This window comes from Malaclemys terrapin, chromosome 4 (assembly GCF_027887155.1).
Source record: "Malaclemys terrapin pileata isolate rMalTer1 chromosome 4, rMalTer1.hap1, whole genome shotgun sequence".
NCBI classification, from domain to species: Eukaryota; Metazoa; Chordata; order Testudines; family Emydidae; genus Malaclemys; species Malaclemys terrapin.
The window spans coordinates 34,021,580-34,037,153 of record NC_071508.1 but is presented as its reverse complement, the minus strand read 5'-3'; the positions used below and the strand labels follow the sequence as shown (position 1 = coordinate 34,037,153).

Below are 15,574 nucleotides of genomic sequence, written 5' to 3'. Positions count from 1 at the left end.
TGAACCTTTCAGAATCATGCCCTTCTAAAGTGAGACTTCCTCTCTCCAAGGCTGCCTTATGTTTGCAGTCAGCAGGAGCAGATGGAAACAGAAGCATGCTCCTAACAACTGTGATTAAAACAAGACACAAAGCAGTGCACGCTGGATATTGGAGAATATGCCGCTTATATACATACAAATCTTATGCTCTATACTGTGACCCAAAGATGCACACATGCCAAAGCTATTTGCATACAGTGCTAGGGCTGTGAAGTCTCACTTGGATTCCTGCAGCATCAGATCAGCTCATGACCAGACCTGCAAATGCTCTCCTGGAATGCAGGCCCAATCCCAACCCCTGTGCAGATGCAATTGTTGTGCCTGAAACCAGCCTCCCAGATTGGATCCCATTCCTTTTGTGGACTCTCTCTCGACTCCCTCCAGCTAATGCCCTCCAAGGGAGTGAAAAATAGGCAGTCTAATGCCACAAGGGAAGCACAGCGCAGGCAGACAGATGGAGGGAGTCTGGGGAAGTCAGACTCAACGGGGTAGCATGGGGCAGCCAGGCAGAAGAGCTGGGGAGCAGCAGAAGTAATGGCCCCAACAAAAAAGCAGGGCAAGAAGGAGGGGAAACTGTTATTTCAGCATCCAAATGCCTTTCTATGGGACTGCAACAAAAATGTGGCCATCTACGACCTTTGTGCTTGTCATTATGTTGCACACTGGGGCCAAATCAGACCTTCCAAGCGATAGTGGGGATAGAACTCAGATCTCCTGCTTCAAAAAGCATAGACGCCTGCTCCTTGAGCTAAAAGGGAATCTTCTTTAGCTATCAGCAGTAGAGTGCCTCTGACATACAGAAAAACATTTCTGATTTTATTCAGTAGAAAGCAGTGATGTGCATACATGCCACTCTCTATACATGCAGGTTGTCCCATTCGTACATAGAGGTGTGAATGCCACTATCTTGTATTACTATAGCGTCTTCAATCCCAAAGCACTTCAGACTCTATGAACCGGGTAGTCAATAGACAAGACCGTAAGCCAAATCCAGACTGCCAGAGGCTTTCGAACGGACCATGAAATCTTTTTATTTACTTATTATCATTATTGTTATTGAGGTGTGAAAAATGTTTCTCTGGAGTCCAGACCTTGACTATACCTTGACCAAAAAATTCCCCTGCTATAAACCATTCAGATAGCACCTCTGAATAGAGCCCACCTTTGGGGTGAAAGGTGGGATGCAGCCAGGAAACAGCACACTCTAGAACAGTGACTGCACCCCTTTCAGGAATGGGAATGTCTTGCATACCCCCAAGTTTCACCTCACACTACTTGCTTACAAAATCAAACAAAAAGATACAAAAGTGTCACAGCACATATTACTGAAAAATTGCTTACTTTCTCATTTTTACCATATAATTATAAAATCAATTGGAATATAAATATTGTTCTTACATTTCAGTGTATAGTATATAGAGCAGTATAAACAAGACGTATGAAATTTTAGTTTGCACTGACTTTGCTAATGCTTTTTATGTAGCCTATTATAAAACTAGGCAAATATCTAGATAAGCTGATGTACCCTCAGAAGACCTCTGCATACGCCCAGGGGCTACATGTACCCCTGGTTGAGAACCACTGTGCTAGAACACCAGAGAGCAGGGGAAAAATCTTAATCTTAATGTCCATACAGAGCAAACCGGACCACTCCAATTAATGGCTGGTGCTCAGTTTCTCTCTCTCAGAAAAAAGGCTAAGTCAACCCAGCTGGAATGTGAACTTATGATACCGGGCAGCATAGCTGTGTCACACCTGATGCATAGGCAACAAAGCCAACCCTGGATAAAACCCTAGACAGAGGCCTCCCAGATCTCAACACAATTCTGGAACTTCACAACTCACAAACATTCAGTATCACTCAGTGCACTTGACTTTAGTTCATTTGCATACTGCAGTCTTATTGGTTACAATTAAAGCTGGTTGAAACGCCGCCTTTTTATTCTGCAGGAAATTCCAACATTTCAAAATTTGGTTTTGCGCCACACCAACATGAAAACAAAACAATGTGAAATTTCCCATGAAATGAAATTTTCAAAAAAATTTAGTTGCAGGTCAAACAAAACATTTCGTTCAGATTTTGACTTTTGAAAGAGTTTATATGTTAATGATATAATACAAAATAAATTTCTAAATAAAGTCATTTCAAAATGAAAAATCAAAATGTTCCATTTCAATAAGGTCAAAACATTCCACTTTGACCTTCACTTTGACAAAACACTTCAATTCCACTTTTATTTCTTAACAACATTTTGTCAAAATCCCTATGCTCCCGCAGAAAGTTTTGAGAAAACTGTCTCATCTGAACATTTTTTGACCAGCTCTAGTTAAAACGTCTTGCAACTCTGACTGTTTTTAAAATAAAAAATGTAAACCTTTGGTCTGAAGTCTTTGGACTGTTCCACAGAAACAGTCTTTGGACTGTTCCAACAAGTAACTTGTGAAACTCACTGCTGCAGGATGTTATGGGGGAAAAGAGTTCAGTGAGATCCACAGGTTCTTATGCTTCAGTGAAAGCTGATCCCCGTCTGGGATCAGGAAACATTATCGCCCCTACTGCCTTGCTATGGTATTGCACAATTAGATGTATCATGCAGGGGAGCATACTGGCTACTGCCAGAGGCAGGATACCAGAATAGACAGACCACAGGTCTATTATACTATAACAAGGAGGAGGGATATTGGCCCAGCTGATCACTGATCTGCTCTGATGCCTCAAGGAGGTGAAATACCAGATGGGATAGACTCACTGCTCTGATCAGCTGGAGCAGGACAGTAGAAATTCACTCCACCTTCACAAATGGGCAGTAGGATTTAGACTTCATGCTCAGTCAGACTTCCTGGCTCTGCAAGATCACTGAACAGCACAGGAGATTGTAATGGGGGTCACATCAAGCAATAGATTCTTAACTGCTGGCCAGAGTACTGCATACTCCAGAGCTGGGGGATGGAGTGGGGTGGATTTCCCCCCTGAAAAGAAGGTGATGACAATAGTTGTTAGTGGGTGTTCTAGGTGCTTTTGGGGGGGAGGGATAGCTCAGTGGTTTGAGCATTGGTCTGCTAAACCCAGGGTTGTGAGTTCAATCCTTGAGGGGGCCACTTAGGGATCTGGGGCAAAATCAGTACTTGGTCCTGCTTGTGAAGGCAGGGGGCTGGACTCAATGACCTTTCAAGGTCCCTTCCAGTTCTAGGACATAGGATATCTCCATTAATTTATTTATAATCAGGGCCAGTCAGCCTTTAGCACAAGCAATGTTCCTGTGGGTACCTGCATTCTTGCCACACATACACCAGATTCCTGGGCTGACTCAGCAACTGTCGCCAGTCCAATGTCCCCCTCTGGCAGAGGGGGAGGAAGGTAACTCACGTCTCAATCCCCTCCCCTAACCTGACAGCCTCTTGCTGACTCCAGATGTTACTATAAGAAACGGCAAAGGAAATCATTTGAAATTGTTCCCTTAAGAAGCCTAATAAAACCACTTGAAGCTGATCAAGAGAAGGAGAGCAGAGAAATGACTCAAACCAGGAGGAAGAGGGGAAATGAATTAACTACTCCAGTCAAGCAACATTCCTGATCTCGGTAAACAAAACACCTCTAAGAGGTACAGGAATCCCCACCACCAATTTCATCGGAGTCTGGACAATCAGCAATAAAAGGCCCTTCCCAGGCAGCAGTTTAGCTTCAGTGTACCCAGCTTAATAAACCCATGTGTGCGCTAAGCCTCAGGCAGGCATGCCCCAGTGCACCAAGCTAGCCAGGGCAGGCAGCAGCAGTGGGCTTAGAGAGGAGATCACTGCGGAGTGCTATGGGGATAACAGGCAATACACCCCTAACACATGGGGGCAGGAGAACTCTGGAGCTCAGATCAGTACAGTCCTTTGAAATACAAGGGCCAGAGAAGCACTAAGGGCTGTAACTGTCAGGAGTTATTGTCTTCCCCTCCACCCGCCCTCATTTCGATAGCACAATTAGAATCCATTTTTCCAACAGCAGCTTGAGTCAGCCTCTCTCACCACCCGTGTCTGCTCCCTGGCCTGATCTTTCAGCCTCTCTACTCATGACCAAGGGTACGCAGCTGGGATGGCACATCCTCAGGTGCCACAAGGGCTTTTCAAATGAGATGGGAGTGAGCAAGCGAGAGAGGACATGGCCGAGAGAGAGGACACCGCTGAAATAGAGACAGAGGGAGCACTACTCAGAAAGAGATACCCAATGGCTCAGACAGAACAACAGAGAGGGAGAACGTGGTTTTCAGGTGCAGACGGGACCAAGATCATGCAGTTTGGGCCTCCCCTAGTCACACAGACCAATTCATCCCCCGGAGCAAAAATGACGCAGAGAGGGACCGAGCAGTTCTGAGAGACACGAGTCATACTCTTCCTGTTATCAGTACTGGGCAGATTAATCGCCACCCAAGGCATCTGAACCTGCTATAGAGACACCTGCTACAGCAGCACACAGGCCCCGTCAGATCAGCCTAGAAAAGACCAAAAATCACAGGCTTAAAGCCCCAAAGCAAATTAAAATGTTACTGTGCAGACACCCGCAGAACCCATCTGAACAAGCCACACCTTGGCCTCACAGTCATGCAGCAGGAAGGGCTACCGGATGTGCTACAGACCTTTAAAATCCTCTGGCTACCTTCAACCCACGGATAAAACTACTGCTAGATCTTTATGGGTGGGGAGTGGGGAGTACAGCAATTGGCACACAGGCTGCACTGGAAGGGACATAAGCACTGCTAAAATCACCCTCCACTCTTACACAGGCAGCATCTTCCCACCTTCTTCCAGACACTGCATGAAGCCCCAAAAAAGAAAAGTATGTTAGCTACTGGGATTAGAGAACATCACCAACACAAGCAGCTAGATTGCTCTAGCTCTCTTCACACTAGCAGACCCCCTATCTACAGGGCAATGTGTAAAACAGAGCTGTGCTCTCACCAAGTATTGAAGCAGTGATCCCAAAGCAAAAACGAAAACCAGGACACTTTCCACTAGAAACCCAGGGATGGGCAATTTTGTACCCCACGGTGACAGGAGAGATTGAAACTGACAGGCACTTTTTATTCTGCTGCATGAGATCCAAAAGAAGAAGAGGAGACTTTTCCAAGTGATCAGAAATAGCAAGACTCTTTGCGGCAAAGCAAAGAAGAAAAATGACATAACTTTGAGTGAAAGAAAAAAGACAGTGGAAATGTCTTAATGCTACCTGGCCCCCAGCCAGCAAATTCACAATAGATCATAGTGGCCACATGGTATAAAACCCAGTTACTCCTGACCAAGGCACAGAGATTTGACAAAGTGTATTAACTTTGGCAATACTGGTATACTTTGCCATGCCAATAAAGTTACTGAGATTGAAGCTGGGCTGAGGGTGAACACAGCCCAGGGAAGTGTGGAGGGGAGGAGAGGAGGGGAGCTCAGAGAGAGGTATGGAAAGGAGGGAAGGAGAATGGACCTAGCTCCAAGTGAGGGAGGAGTAACACTGCAGAGGGAGTCACAGATGATAGCGGCAGGGGGAGGGATGGAGTAGAGTGAGGAAGAGTGCAGAGAAGACAGTACAGTTCAGAAACGGGCAGAAAGAGGAAACAGGATTCCCCAAAATGTTAAAAATAACACAGATGCTTGAGAACCCAGTTCCCTTTCCCCAGGCCATATTAGTCTGTTTACATACTCTTTCCAAATAAACCATCCTGGCAGCAGCCTCCCTGAGAATCAGCCTGGGAGCCTCTTTCTCTCACTACCAGATTTTCTCAGTTTTCTACTTTTTATTGCTTAGATTTGGTACAAATCTAGCCCGTGGGGGAATGAGAATGAGCCTGCCACCCCCAGGAGGAAAGGGAGAGTTGGAGAGAGTCCTGCTGCTGCCACCCCACTGCCCCGGACGCACACAGTCCTGGTGGCCCAGTTCATACCAGCTTTTGCTTCTGTGCCCATTTAAGGGAATGGAAAGTCCAGGCAGCCTGCAAAGCAGCACACGGGGCTCCTTTTCCCACCATACAAAGAGCGGAGGCAAAAACCCTTTCCAGGCCAGAGAGCGAGCACTGTGCACAAACAAGGCTTTCCTATCAGCTTCCTTTTCAAAGCTGACAGCTGGAAGGAGCAGCTTGGGAGACGTTTCTCTCTGAGTCTAATTCCAGTAGCAGAATAGGAATCTCTAGGATGTGAGAAGCTTTTCTGTTCATACTCGAACCCTGTAGCCCTCCAGGGCGTGGAGTCCAAGGGAATTAAAAAAACCCACCAAACCAAACAGCATGGCTTTTTCCTGTCTTGCATCTGAGTCCCGTGGCAATGGGCCGGTTGGCTAGGAGCAGGGATCACTCATAGATACCTAACCAAACAGCCACAGATTGTCACATTAAAGTCTTTTCAATTCCAGGCTTCCACCACAGGCTGGCTGTTCTGAGAAGGCCAGCTCTTATCAATGCCCATCTCAAACAGGGACCATCCTCCCACAGAGCTGGTCCAATGGGATTATCCAACACAACAGCATTGTGGTTTCAACCCTGCCAACCCCCACATCCTGTGGCTATGCAGGATGCCTCAGGGGTGCAGTGATTGCCCAGCACTCCTGCAGATAGATGATGCTCCGCTTTGCTGTCTGTGGTCCCAGCAAGGAAACAGCAACCCTTTTGATTCATGGTTTTCCTGTCTCATGCAAGAAGATAATGACTCCCTGGACTGGTAGTTACCCATGATTCTAGTTGGGAGACTGTGGCTACCCATGGCCAGAGATGGTCCATGCAAACTCTCACCCCTTGCAGCGCAGAAGCGGATCTACCAGCCCACCAGTGTCCACCAGATTTTCTGAGCAGCAACCATGTTGTTGTAGTGCCCATTCTCATGTTTCTTCTGGGGAGCATTCCAGGGCAGAGAAACTGCCTTCAGCATCCTCTAGCAGAGAGGAGTCATTCCTCAGGATGCCCTGCATGGCTTCTGAGCCATTCTCCTCCTGTTCATCCTGCTCCTCCTGCTCCCGCAGGCTCTGGAGACGTTCCTCCCTGGCCTCCATCAGCTCCTGGGCCCCATCGCCCACAAGGGTGACAGTGTCAGCCACACAGGGTGGTGCTTTAACTGGATTATGGTCATAGGAAAAGAGCCGTAACCCCTTCAGGTGGGCCAGGTCTGGGAAGTCGATGATCTTGTTGCGGTCCAGGTCAAGGATATGGAGCTGGGACATGCGGAGCAGGGGCTGTGGGAACTCCTCAAAGCGATTCCCATAAAGCCAGAGTCCCCGGAGGCCAGTCATACGCGGCAGGCTGCCCGGCAGTGCTCGGAGTCGATTGTCACCCATCTGCAAGGACTGCAGTGCAGGCATCTGGAGCAAGGCCCGAGGAAAATGGTACAGGTAGTTGTTCTCAATCCACAAGCAGCGCAGAGTCTGGAGCTGGGCAAATTCTGCAGGGAGGCCAAAGAGGCGGTTGCTGCCCAAGTAGAGGCGGGTGAGACGGGGCAGGCGGCATAATGCCTCAGGCACCTCCTCCAGCTTGTTGAAGTCCAGTGCCAGGATGCGCAGTTCCCGCAGTCCGTCGATCTCCTCGGGCAGCTCCCGCAACCCAGTGCCACTGATGTAGAGCTTCTGCAGGCTGCCCAGGGCACACACTGGGCCTGGCAGCCGCTTCAGGTGCCGCCCGGTCAGCTCCAGTGTCTGATCCCCACCACTCAGCTGCTCCTCCGCACCCGATGGCAGCCGCTCCTCCCTGCCTGAGGACCCTGCGCTGCCCATTCTCATGGCCAAGGGCTGCTGGGAGAACAAGAGCCACCGCCTCCAGCGGGGCAGCCCACAGAGAACATGACAACCAGCTAACCTGGTGCCTCCTGGATTAGCCTCCTGGGACTAAGACCAGTGTCCCCCCCCCGGGTCTCCCCTGCCAGGGTTGGGACTGACCAGCCTCCCGGAGCTGGGACTGGTGCCCCCTTGCACCCCTCCGGCCAGGGCTGGGACTGGTGCCCTCTGGATCACCCTCCCGGGAATAGGACACGTGCCCCCCTTGGGTGCCCCGTGCCAGTGCTGGTGCCCCCTTGCCTCTTCCTGCCAGGGCCGGGACCAGGGCTCCCCAACAGCCTGCCTGCTACGGAGTCGGTGTCCCGGATCAGCCTCCCGGGACCAGGACCAGAGCCCCGGGATCCCCCTGCCAGGGCCGGGCCGGGGCCCCCTGGATCGCCCTCCCGGGGCTAGCACCCTGCCCCTACCCGGGATCGGCCTCCCCCCCGCGTGGTGCCGGCCCTGGCGCTGCGCGGCCCCCGGTGCCTCCCGGCCTCTCGCTCCGGGGCTCCCGGCTCGGTCTGAGCTCGGCTCCCACACACCCGGCGCCTAGCGACTCGTCTCCATGGCAACCCCCACGCGGGACAGCCCGCCTATGGCGGAGCCGCTCGGGCCGGCGGGGGCGGGCTGTCCCCCAGGCCCCGCCCCTATGACACGCCCACTCCCGAGGCCGACTGCTGCGGCCCTGGCTGTACCCAGCGCGCGCTAGCTCGCACCTGACGCGGGCCTCGCCCCGCCCTTTCCTCCCCCCCCCCCCCGTACAGCCTTGGCTACACTCGGGCCCCACCCCCCAGGACCCGTGTCCCCACTACGGTCTAGGCTACACAGGGCATAGACACCCCAGAGCTATAGCCCCAGGCTCACCCACCACACCCCTTCCCCTGCTACACCCATTGCACAACCCCAGCCCAGCTCCATTGAGAGCCTCCCTATCCTCCACACAACCCCCACACTACAGCTACACCCACCACACAACCCCTTCCCACGCTACACTCGCTGCAGAACCCCAGCTCAGCTACACAGACTCCCTGCCTTCCTACACCCACCACACAACCCCCTCCCCAGCAAGAGCCGCCCCCCACCCCAGCTACAGCCACCCCGCAACCCCCAGCTCCACTAAGGAACTCCCCTTCCCTCCTGCAGCCACCACACAACTCCCCTCCTAGCTACGCTGATAAACTCCCCCCCACTACACCCACTGTAGGTCTCCCTGCATACCACCACCAACAAACCTACTTCTGCTACATCCCATGAGCACACCTTTCTACAACTCCCTCACAGACACACACCCCTGCGCAACAGAGCGTCTTCTGGTTAGTCAGAGCAGGAAGAAGATATCACCGGCTACTCTTGTTGTCTGCGTATCCAGGAGTAGCGATGAGCACCCCAAGACTTGTCACTGCCTTGACTGCTTGGCAAGTGCCACTGCAAATACCACTGCCTCAGAAAGTTTTCCTTTTCCTACTAACATTACCTGGGGTACCCTCTTCCCTGGGTTTAACAGAAGCCAGCTTCCTTTTGTCCAGGTTCCTTCAGACACATCAGTGACATCCCCTGCACTGGAGATGTAGAGCTGAGGGTCATCAGCCTATTAATGGCATTCAATCTCATGGGATTTCAGTCTCCTAGAATTCTCCGACCAGTCCTTTCTCCTTCATATGGCAACCCCCTGGATACACCTCAAACCACACTAACAATTCCTGCTCACGCAGCCGGGTGTACAAAACAGGACCCATCAATCCTTATCCTCCATGCCCTCAACCAACACATACACACAGCACCACACCAGTCCTGTCTTCTCCTTCCACCTAATCCACCCCCCAACCTCCAGCATACACCCAACCAGCTTTTCTGGGCATGCACAAAATCATTCTTCCTTACAAACCCAATAAAGGTCCTCCCACAAGACCCCAACCATCTCTCATACACTCAACCAGCCTTGAGTTGGTTGGAACTCAGGCAGCTCACATGGTTTGGATTAGGTTGGCATTTAGATAGGCAGGCTCTCCCAAGCCAAGCAGCTTTTATGGCTTGGATTAGGCAGGCAGTTTGCATGGCTTGGATTGGGCTGGTACCCTGGAAGTTCCTTTGATCAGGAGAGTTATTCCTTTATCAATTAATCCTGTGGCACTTTAGCCTCAGGGGTGGAACTGTCTTCATAGCTGTATCTTGTATAGCTGTATCTTGTGAGCACATGGCTGGCAGTGACAATTTAATAAATAATAAACCCTGTTTGTCCCCCTCCCTGTAGGAATGTCTTGATACCAAAGAAGGATCAGGCCTGTGTCCCAGTCCCAGCTCTTGGTTGGGGGTGGGGTATTTCTGTTTGTTACCCAGAGGCCTGGTAGGTTTGTTGTGAGCTCCTGTGAGAGGCTGGAATGGGAATTGTGCTGACAAGAGTTTATTGATCTCCCAACAGAGTGAAGCCAATTAGCCCAGAGGTTACCAGAGGTCACAGCAGCTGCCTTTATTCTCCCCCCCCCCCCTTCTCATTTAATCTCATTCATTTTCAACCAAATCACATTGAAAACAAAATTCTCTCATACGTGGTTTATCCTGTATCTTTTCAGTATCCCCTTCCTCCCATTTAATGCAGCCCACAAGAGATCCACATGCCCACATACATGAGCTCCTGTGTCCTACAACAAAATCAAGAGGCACATACACAAACATGCTGACCTCATGTACATGCAGATCTGTACGCCAAATGAACTCACCTCCATGCACCTGGGCATATGCACACAAGCACACATACATGTATGGTATTTGTCCACAAATATGCCCACATAAAGAACAAACATACCACATTAAAATTACATGCAAACACAAAACGCACTGAATTTTCAGTCTATGCCATACACAAATACTGAAATCACCTACATGCCTATACATATCTGCATTCACACATTCACCTGTGTCCCTAAGTACACAGAGCAAACATGCACATATATACAGTATTTGTGCACAAATATACACATGTAAAGAACACATACATATTCAAATTACATGCAAACAAACACACACTGACTTTACACCCACGCACAAGCTATGCCATACACAAATATTTAATTCACCTACATGCCCAAACATACATACATACACAGACAGAAAACTCATGCACATTCGCACACAACCACATGTGCCTAAATTCATACAGCAAACATATACAAACATGCATGCATTTCTATTCTATTCTGTGTAGATTCATATACCATGCCACCACTGTGGTATCCGAAGGCTTACACACACCAAGCATCCATGCACACACAAACATGCATGCATGTGCATGTTAAGGGACAGTCCATAAACTACCACGTCACCCAGCGTGGTTTCTTTCAGAGACTCAGTCATGCTTATCCCTTTTGAGATACTGGGTTTTGACTGCCCTGCACTGACCCTTTTGTCCACTGCATTCTGAGAATACAGCAAAGGTATGCGTCAGTACCTATCCCTAGAGCTGGTGGCCCTGCTGGAGATGACGGTCTTGCTCCTCGGCTGGTGGGAATGGACATAGTCAATGGATTTATGCAGATGTACACCAGCTGTGCATCTGGCCCTTCCCTCAGCTCATTCCTTGCCACCCTCAATTCTGTTCCACCCCAAGTACCTACTCTTCTTACAGTAATGTTCCCAAACATTGTCCACTAGTTGTTTCACTCATATTCAGTGAGTTTTAAATTATCAAGTCCTGGCTCCTCTCCTGTATCCAGGTTCTGTTCATGGAAACTATTGCAGCTCCTCATCTTTTGACATTCCTAAGTCTCCTCTCCTCCATAAAAAAGCCATAATTTCTCTTCCTCAGCACAGTCTAGTTACTTTGGTTCAGTTTGAGAGCTTATCTTCTCTCCTCTCCTTTTTCTATCCTTCTCCCTGTGGCTGGCAGTGAGCTCTCACCCTTCTCCAGAAGAACACAGACACCTTCTCCAGATCCATTAACACCACTCTCAATACACCCTGCCTCATTCCCAGGTTAGAGAAATAGCTTAACAACCCCAGGCTCTGAAGTACCAGGTGGAGACCCTGCTGTCACAGAAAAGGATCATGGGCAGAACCAAGACCCCTGATCTGGTACCAGAGATCCCATCCCCTACCCTCATTTTTGCCCCATCTCATCCCACCAAGACAAAAGATGCATTGAACTATAGTTATCAATCAGCAGTTGTGTATTTCTTATTGCCTCTTACACATCCCTCCAGGTGTTTTGTACTCAGCCACTCTCCTGCCTTAGTTCCCTCTTCAAATCAGCCGTGTCATCCAAAAGACCTTCCCTGGGAAAAATTATACTCAGACAGCCCTCCAGTGGCAGCTGTCCCAATGACAATCTCCCATAGATTGCATGTGGGGTACTGTACCTTACTCAGGCAAAATTCCAACCAATGTCAACAGGAGTTTGCCAGACTAAAGACGGAGCCTGTACTAAGTAAGGACCCAAATCAATGGGGGTTTTGCCCAAGTTAGGAGAGAGTGTAATGTGGTCCGGTTTGTTCCTGTGCTGCAACTACAGATGGGGCAACCCAGCGTCCCATGTTCTGGTAGTGGGGGCTGAGACGCCAAGCCCCTCACGTCTCATTGCACAATACCTCAGTGCTGACCGTGGGATAAGAATGTGATTAGAATATTTTTGATTAGCTAAACTAGATAGTCTGAGGTCCATTCCCACCACTAGCACTGGAGAACACTTAAGAGCTGAGAATTCACTCTTCAGGGTGGGGGATCAGTGAGGCAGACACTCAACCCCCTGTCACAAGCCTGGGGCGGACTGCCCTTATCCCCTTTACTTCCCACCCCCACATCGCCCTAGGTCAGGTCAGCCTCTCACTTCCCTTTTCCCCCGGGTCAGCCCAACATTCTGCCCCACCCTGTTAATGCTGCATCACCCAGAACAAACAGCCGCAGCCTGTTTGTCCAGCCCAAGAGTGTGTCTGCCCGGGTGTTACTCTGTCACACACGGACTGACTGGGAGGCAAGAACTGCTGCTGTACAAGAAGTGCCCAGGAGCAGTCGGTGTTACTCACAGTGCACAGACACTAAACAACCTGTAACAAAACTGGGAGCCCCAGAATCTCAGAACCATTGATTAATTTTGGGTGCCCCACCTGAGTTCCCGAGGGGCTGATTTCCACAGGCTCTGAGCTCTGCTATTATTATTTGTGTTACAGCAGCACCTAGAGGCACTGACCAAGATCAGGTCCCATAGTGCCAGGTGCTGCACAGACGCACTGTGAGAGACAGTCCCAGTCCTGGTTGAGATCAGGGCCCCTTGTGCCAGGTATTGCACAGACACACAGTGAGAGACAGCCCCTCCCCTGAAGAGTGCCTAGTCTACACAGACAAAGGAAGGATTGTTATCCCCATTTTACACATGGGGAAATGAGGCCCAGAGAAATGCAGTGACTTGTCTAAGGTCCCACACATCTGGGGCAGAGCCAGGTACTGAACCCAGGTCTTCCAGTGCCTCAGCTCCAAGCCCACCCTTCCTTTTGTGCACCAAGTCCCATTGCTTTCCTTGGGGGCACTAAGCGCCTCTGTAACTCAGACCCTGATTGTCTCAAGCTGTGATCAATTTTCATTTTAAACACAGCAAAGGATGCCAAAGGAGAAAGAGCAGCCTCATCAGCTAGCGGCCTGTGCACTAACACCCCTCTGCAGGATTCATTACACAAACCCAAGCGCAGGCTAGAACTGTAGCTGCAATCATGCACCTTCTTCTGCCAGGCCTGCTCACGTGAACCCATGGGCATGTGTGGGGCGGGAGTTAACCCTGTTCTCACTAGCAAGCTTATATCAAGCAGCACTCGTGCACAGCACAGGGCTAGCACGCGCAAACACTGAATCAGACGCAGGCCAGTACGAGGGCCTGTCATAAACACACACGTACGTGTATGCACACAGCCACAATGGGGACACACCTCCTGAACCTGTGCTGTGGTGGACGCTGCTCTCAGGCCCTGATCCAACCACATGGAAATGGACAGTTATCTATTGACTTCAAGGGGAATTGGAGCAGGCCCTTACTCCAGGCAATGACTGTGACTGACTACCGGGGTGAGCCATCAGCTGGTCAGACTCCTTCATACACCCCCTGAACAGTGTACCATGGTTCAGTCCTTGCCAGCTCTCCCCTTATCCCCAGTCACTCTGTGGCTGTGTCCCCAGGCTAGTTATTTTGGTACTAACTCCTCCTCAGTCCTTTATATATCCGTTGTCATGAGTAACGCTTGCTCTGAATGAGTCTCACTCCAGATGGTTGTAAAGGTAACAGGGAATTTTTTTTTCAGAGCTATGTACAGCCCTGTCTGTCTTCTGAGATGAAATCAACAACCAGCATACGTTTCAGCTCCACACCCATATGCTCACTTCATGCTAGGGCAGGGGTGGGCAAACTTTTTGTCCCGAGGGCCACATCTGGGTGCGGAAATTGTATGTAGGGCCATGAATGTAGGGCTAAGGCAGGGGGTTGGGATGTGGGGGGGATACGGGGTGCAGGAAGGGGCTCAGAGCAAGGGGGTAGGGCGCAGGAGAGAAGCAGGGTGCAGGAGGGGGCTCAGGGCAGGGGGTTGGGGTGCAGGTGGGGTGCAGCAGGGGGCTCAGAGCAGGGGGTTGGGGTGCAGAATGCAGGTGGCTCAGGGCAGGGGGTTGGGGTGCAGGAGGGGTTCAGGGTGTGGGCTCCGGCCCGGTGCCGCTTACCTTGAGCGGCTCAGGGGTGGCAGTGGTGTGCAGCAGGGCTAAGGCAGGCTCCCTGCCTGCCCTGGCCCTGCACCGCTCCTGGAAGTGGCCAGTATATCTGGCAATGGCTCCTGGGGGTGGGGAAGGCGGCTCCATCGCACACTACCCTCACCTGTGGGTACCACCCCCGAAGCTCCCATTGGCCGCAGTTCCCCGTTCCTGGCCAATGGGAGCTGTGGGGGTGGTGCTTGCAGGCAAGGGCAGCACACAGAGCCCTCTGCCCCGCCTCTCCCCCAGGGGCTGCAGGGATGTGGTGCCGGCTGCTTCCGGGAGTGGCGCAAGGCCAGGGCAGGCAGGGAGCCTGCCTTAGCCCTGCTGCACCATGGGGTTGGCAATCCTGTGAGCCAGATTGAAAGCCTTGATGGGCCGGAGTTTGCCTTCCCCTGTGCTAGGGCATTGCTGGTGCTCTGAACAGACATGAAACAATGGTCCATTACCTAGTGCATCATCATTCTCTGGGATCACCTGCCATGTACAGGCATACACACAAACATGCACATGGGCATGGGATTCACGCAGGCAGGCACACACACACACACAGCGTCAGATCCAGAACTGCTGTGCACTCAAACACAAATGCAAGCAGCACAGGGAGACCCATCTTGGGAAAGTGCAGCTAATCTAGCTGGAGAAATATAATCCCATAGATAGATGCGCAATAGGAACGAGAAATCCAACAGGCAGTTAGGCTAAGGCAGAGATATGAGTTATAAGGGACAGGACATTAGATGTGATAGGACAGCAAAAATTTAAAAAACAGTGTGATTCTGTGCTATACAGGCAAAGGTAGTGGACAGGGCATTGAACTGGAACTCAGGAGACCTCTGTTCTATTCCCAGCTCTGCCACTGGCCTGCTGGATGATTTTGGGCAAGTCACTTTGCCTGTCCGTCTCATTTTTCCTATTTGTAAAATGGGGATAATGCTTCTGCCCTTCTACTATCATGATCATCATAAGGGCAGAGAGGTCCAGCTATCTGGCTCTGCTGCCAGACCTGCTGTAGTCAGGTTGGGGTCCCACATCACCAGAGGCTTAAGGGAG

At 50.7% G+C, this 15,574-nt stretch overlaps 1 protein-coding gene across 1 annotated transcript; it reads right to left on the bottom strand.

Annotated features, from left to right (window-relative positions):
* Window positions 1-687: 687 nt before the first annotated feature.
* Window positions 688-8,300, bottom strand: LRRC10B (leucine rich repeat containing 10B). Its single transcript, XM_054026607.1, has one exon. The coding sequence runs from the start codon at window positions 7,772-7,774 to the stop codon at window positions 6,884-6,886; it is 891 nt and encodes a 296-aa protein (XP_053882582.1). The 5' UTR covers window positions 7,775-8,300; the 3' UTR covers window positions 688-6,883.
* Between the last annotated feature and the right edge of the window lie 7,274 nt (window positions 8,301-15,574).